This window comes from Lutjanus erythropterus, chromosome 13 (genome assembly GCF_056507025.1).
Source record: "Lutjanus erythropterus isolate fLutEry1 chromosome 13, fLutEry1.hap2, whole genome shotgun sequence".
Classification (NCBI taxonomy): domain Eukaryota; kingdom Metazoa; phylum Chordata; class Actinopteri; order Lutjaniformes; family Lutjanidae; genus Lutjanus; species Lutjanus erythropterus.
In genome coordinates this window covers 27,942,568-27,949,037 of record NC_139329.1, presented here as the reverse complement: position 1 = coordinate 27,949,037, position 6,470 = coordinate 27,942,568, and the positions used below count along the sequence as shown (strand labels likewise).

At 40.7% G+C, this 6,470-nt stretch overlaps 1 protein-coding gene across 1 annotated transcript; it reads left to right on the top strand.

Moving 5' to 3' along the window:
* The first annotated feature begins 1,294 nt into the window (after positions 1-1,294).
* bbs10 (Bardet-Biedl syndrome 10) lies at positions 1,295-5,936 on the top strand. The gene is made up of 4 exons (XM_084734476.1): positions 1,295-1,509; positions 2,962-3,155; positions 3,243-4,193; positions 5,034-5,936. The coding sequence occupies exons 1-4, from the start codon at positions 1,507-1,509 to the stop codon at positions 5,827-5,829; spliced, it is 1,944 nt and encodes a 647-aa protein (XP_084590602.1). The 5' UTR covers positions 1,295-1,506; the 3' UTR covers positions 5,830-5,936.
* The last annotated feature ends 534 nt before the right edge of the window (positions 5,937-6,470 follow it).

The following is a 6,470-nucleotide window of genomic DNA, read 5'->3' as shown; positions in this document are numbered from 1 at the left end:
AGGTCTCTCGGGAGACCTGGCACTTATTTTCTGACGCCCCACCTCTCGTGACCTCTGTCCCGTCCCTACAGGTCACCCTCACCGGGCCACTGATACATATTCATTAGTGTAGTGACATGGCTTTTTAACGGCTCGTTAGCATAGTGAGAGTTCAGCAGTAGAGGACATTTACATTCAGAGTGGACAGCTCCGTCCGCTGTGTGTGCATCTGTACATCTGGCAATAGCTGCAGAACTGTCTCATACTGTCTATGTATAGATGATGTTGCCTGATTTAGAAACTTAGGATGTGGTTTCTGCAGCAACACGGAGATCAAGTTCCGGCCCCGCCCCATTCACCTTGAGGTACAGAGACACACAGAGATACTGTACAGAAGGAGGGATGAGACAGAGGGAAACAGAGGCGGCAGGGGGATGGGCAGGGAACAGGAAGCTCAACATAACCTCTGTTGTATTTATTTTGCTGTAACATCTTATATCATTTGTGATTATCACTCTTTTAATCGTGCTAATTTTATTATTTGTGTGACACTGTCTGGAGGCCAGCCTTCTTGTTGGCCTGAACACATTTATCTGTGTAGAAAATTAAGCTTTATCTTTTTAGTGAAGAGGCCTCATTGAGATACATGTCAAAGCGAGATCTGAGAGCAATTAACATATAAATAGCAACTAGACAGCTCAGTCAGACAAATCGGTCATCGCACACAGACACAATTTAAAGCTGTTACAAATATTATTAAAAATCTGCCATCATGACTATTAGCTCTGAACTCTGATGATTCTCTCTGATGGTGTTAAATATCTTTACAAACTGAATGTACTGAAGATGATGGAACTTACTAAAAATCAACTGTTTCCCATTTACTGTAAATAAAAGTATAGCACATGTGCTTTGTAAATGAACCACAGGTGTTACTAATAACATTAACGATGGGTTTGGAAATTAACCAAGTGCATGTACTCAAGTACTGTACTTAAGTACAAGTTTGAGGTACATGTATTCAGTATTACTGAAGGATGTCCAATTTATGCTATTTTTATACTATTCCACCACATTTCAGAGGGACATGTTGTGCTTTTTATGGAATTACATTTATTGAACCAATATAGTGACTTTGATTTTACATACAGGTCAACTTATTAAATATGATGCATTGTTATAAATTAACAGCCCCACATACACTCACAAGTGCTTTCAGTTATCTCTCTCTCTCTCTCACTCTCTGAGAGTCAGTTCATTCAAGAATAAAGATTTTCAAAGATATGGGTTATGGCCCTTTTAATGTTTATCCATTTCATTTGATAAATAACGATATTGTTTATTAATTGTTCTGATATGCAGTATAAACAATGTTTAACAGCGTTCTCGGTTTTAGAGGAAGGAAAACACGTCATACCTCCACACGCTAGGTGGCAGTGTTCATTTCTGATGTAAATCACATTTACGCCTGAAACCTCAGAAGAAGACTCGTCACTAGGATACAGAGGAAGCTTTCCTTTTTCACTGATGGTGAGTTCTCTCAGAATAAATCATTATATTCTTGGCGAAGAGTGGGTTATTTTAGTTTTTTTCTGGCAGTTAGAGTGCTGTGCTTTTAACTCATGTCTATGGTTTATAATTAGATAAGCTCCCCGAGCTGCTGAGAAGTCGCTGCCGTGGTTCAGCTAGCAAACCAGCTAGCAGATGCTAACGTTAGCTACCTAACTAAGTAAAAACTTAACTGAAACGGTGAAAGGCGCACATTTAATTAGACTAACTCGAGTTAGACGACGGTCACGACAGGAGATGTACACAGGACAGGGCTTCTGCAAAGTGAACACTGACAAACGCTGGGTATTAACTGTTATGAAAACGTAATGTTGTGCAGTACTGAAAGATTGTACTTGGTGCTGTAGAGAAATGCAGTCATGGTTGATGTGCAATGTGGTATAGTGCAGCCACAACATCTGTAGGTCTCGGGGCTTGCATGTTATGCGTGTGTGGTTACATACAGCTGGTACTGTAGTGGTTAGTTAAATTAAAAGTCTACGGGCGACCACAGCACTTAAATACAGTCTGTGTCAATTTGTAGACCTGAAGTTAACATGAAGTCTAATCTAACATTCAGAAAACACTTGGAAGAATTACATTCCGTGCTTATGTTCAACATGCATGTAATTCATTACTGGTGTGCATAAAGTTTGCCTGCAATACTAAGTATTACAGTATGATTAAAAAAAAAATAGGGCTAGGCAATATCAATTTTCTATAAATACTGTGATATGAGACTACATATTCCTCCTAGATATTGGATGTTGTTTTATGGCAGAAGTGTTGTCTTTTCCTAGTTTTAAGGTAACATTACAGTAATGTGAGGCAGTTTACCCCCTTAGTAATTATATAGACATTACTGATGATTATTTATCAAAAATCCCATTGTGTTGATACTTTGTACTAATAGTTATCCCTTGATATTGAGGGCTTTTGGTCACAAATGTTGTGATATCACCCAGCCCTTTGGTAAAGGTTATAAATGGCTGTTAAGGTAGTGTAAAGTGGATAAATATTATACTGTGAACTGACATTATGAAATTATTTAATATGAATAATAATCCATGCTCATTCCCCAGTGTGCAGTTGAAAGTCTTCACACAGTAATTCATTAACATTTAAAACTGAGAACATGTTTCATGAAATTTAAGAAAAGATCCAAAACTGACACCTGGCATGTGCCAAATGTAGCAGTGATGCAGTTTGAGCCAATAATATTTGAATGCAACTGTCACGTTCCCTTCTGTTGCTTTTCATGATCATCCAAATACACTATATTTAGACACTGCCTGTGACGCCAAATCAAAAGAGTGAGTCATTAAGATTAAAAATCCTGGATTTGCTCCTTGTTTCTAACAGATATATTTATTTTTTGGTAATTGATGGTTGGAACTATTTCCTCTCCTTTTTTAAACCTCGTGTGCTTTCCAGGGGATGCTGCCGGTGGAGCATCTTCACCTGGAACATGTTCTGCAGACTGTGTGTGCATTGGAGTCAGTTGTCCTCCGCAGTTTTGGTCCTGAAGGAGGACAGGTGCTGTTCACCCGAGACACAGGACAGGCGATGTTGAGCCGCAGTGGGACCCGCATTCTCACAGCGCTACGACTGGAGCATCCGGTGGCCAGGTAACACAGATATATCTACTCTTTCACTATGATACTCTTTGTCAAGTGACATTTATTTTTTTTTATGTATCTGTTTTTCATTTTAAGGATGGTGGTGGAGTGTGTTATGAAACACAGTGCTGTAACAGGCGATGGATCCAAGACTTTTATCCTACTGCTGTCATCATTGCTAAAGATGATTCATACAATGGCCTGCAAGGAGCCTAATGTGTCTCACACCTACAACTCCAGGGAAGTAGCAGAGGCCGCCACTGCCAGGCACTTGGCTAACAAATTGCTGGCATTTGCATTGGAGGAGCTGGATGATCTAATTGCCATGGGAGTGGTCCCATATGGATGCTGTCTTTCGTGGGAAGATTTCAGTGCAAAATCACAACCTTACTCAAACAGTCACTGTGTTCACAAGCTGCTGGCATCATTCTTTCATTCCCGTCTGGGTCGCACCCACTGTAACTTAATCAGCGACCTCACCTGTGATCTGCTCACTCACTGGACTTTTAAAAATGAGCAGGCTTCCTCATCCCTTCAGTTTGTAAATGACAACTTCCCTGCACTGCATACACCTGTATCAGGCTTTCCTGTTAGTTGTTCACGTTTGATTGAGGGGCAGATTATTCACAGGGACTTTGTTACGCCCTGCCCTCAAACTGACCACCAGCCGGTTAAAGCTGTAGTTTTCACCGGGTACCTTCAGCCAAAGTTGCTCAGTGCAGGAGAAGTGCTGGAACTGGGAGAGCAAGGGGAGGAGAGAAATATTATACAGTTTAATGCCTGGGCAGAGACGTCACTAGAGTGTGTCATTGCAAACCTGCAGAGATTGGGTATCTCTGTGATCCTGTCTGCAGTCAAACAGTCTGCTGCTGTCCTTGCCTTAGCTGTGCAGGCAGACATATGCATTGTGGAGTGTGTCAGTGAGGATGAGCTGTCTCTCTTTGCCCAGCTAAGTGGGGCCAGACCTGTCCTAGACGGCTGGATGATTGAACCAGACCACATTGCTACGCTGACCTTTTGCCAACCAATACTGCTGGGAGCTCATAGGTAGGAAATCATGTCTCTCTTTGTCACTCATACATCAGACTGGCCATACCCCATTTTGGGGGAAACACTGCAGTTTCACATAAATAGAGAAAGAGGAAAATGCTGAACAGCTGCTACTTAACAGGCTGTAAAACAGTTAAACTTATGACTATATCACAGTCTCCTCTGCCATTCTTTCTGGAAAGGAAAGGGACGAATGCATCTGTAATTCTTTATTTTGGCAGCAGTGTAAATTCTTTTTTGAGGGCAATAAATATTAATTACATACTGTCATTTAAATTAAGCCGAATAAGAAACTAACAACAACAGTGTTAATAACCAGGACTGTCACACTGAGATTTGAGGTGCGAAAGATACATGTGGTAAAAAGCTAAACAATGCTGGTGACAGTTACTACTGATGGATAGCTAGCTTGAGTGGGAGGCTGCAGGAGTACGTCAGACTGTCATCTTTATCTAAATCTCAGCCCTCACTGTCAAAAAACAGTTGAGAAAACTCATAATTTCATTCACTTTCACTTTAATGTAGTTATTCAACAATTTTTGGAATACATTTTTTGTTCTTTTACTTCAAAACTTAAGAGTTTGATATCACAAACAAGGTCACAAAATACTTAGATGTGTTTAGTTGTATAAAACAAACAAAATTGATGCCTTCAAGCTTGTCAAAATTGTAATTCCTCACATGTCAAATTGTATGGATATCTATAGGATCTTTGGGGTGTGGCCATGATATCTTGCAATGTGCCCATATGTGCTGGTCTTATCTTACAGTGCAAATACAAGGTCACAAAGAATTACCAGCTAAAGTCAAAATTGAACTTTTTCTTCTCTTCCACAGGTATGTACATGTAGGTTTCCATGAATCAGAAGAAAGGCCCATGGTCAAACCCTGTAGTCTGGTCGTTTGTGGCCCAGGGGAGGGGCAAACTGACCAGTATGTGCATGCGTTTCAAGATGCCATTCTCATGCTACTTTCAAGTTGGGAGCCCGTGGGTCAGACTACAGCATCAAAGAGGACCTCGCAGTCAAACAAAAGCACATCTTTACATACAGGCAATCAGATTCATCAGTATTTGTGGGAACCAGGCTGTTTTATACCTGCTGGTGGGACATTTGAGTTTCTCTTAAACCATGCCCTCCTACAACGTGGCCGCAATAGCTCAGCTTCTGATGACACAAATATGGGTATCCCTGTTGTTTCTCAGCTCTTGGCGAATGCTCTCCTGAGCGTGCCCCGCCAGATTTACTTCCACAGTCTGCGATGTTTCCTGCAGACTCAAACCAAGCTCCTGAGTTTTGTTCAAAACCATTCCCACCCTTTCAGCCTTGTATACAAACAAGTACATGACACACTCCCCATGCAGGTTGGAGGTAAAAGTGGACATCCTCTAGAGGAGTGTAAACAAAGCACACATTGTTGTGGAGAGGCTGACGTGTCATCAAAAGTGTTTATGTCGGACTTGGGTCTTGAATCTGTCTCCTGTAAGTACCAGCTGCTTCTGGCCGTGCTGCAGTGTGCCTCAAGTCTTCTCCAGGTGGACACTGTGTTGCGCACACACACTGCCTTGTACACACAGTCACGCCAACTTGCAAACATTTCCTGGGAGGGCACAGAGGACGAGGCTGACAACTGAGATTGCATTGTGTCTAGATGAAAGCCATAAACATGTATTCTCTCAGTACTTTCTCAGGTACCAGGAAATAAGTTGTACTTAATTCTTATCATTATTATTATTATTATTATTATTATTATTATTATCATTATTATTATTATTATTATTATCAAGTATTTGTAATGCAGGTTTATACCTCCAATGAAATAATAAATGCGATTTCATGGCAGTACAACTGTGTGGTGAAGTTAGTAGGTCAATAAAATGTTATGGCAGTTCTGTATTATCCTATCCTGAATCACGCCTAGGGTTAGCCAATAATAGTAAAAAGAAAATATTAAATGATTTAGCGTTAATCGCTGTATAGAACAGAATGTACAGTTCAAACAAATAGTTCACTCTTTATCTACTGTGTATTAATGTGAAGTACTGTGGTGGTGTGAGAATGTAAGTTGTTGACGTTGGCCTCTTTCCTCTTGAGACCTCATCACGGTTCCTATTTTTTCAGCATTTCTCGTCCTTATCTCAGTTTTCCTGCCCTCTTCCTCTGGCCAGTGCACATTCTGTTATATAAAAGCCACACACAGAATAACACAGAGACATCGTCTCATAAATACACTCACTGCTTTTTAAAATCACTGTTATCTCCATATTGGAGGTGG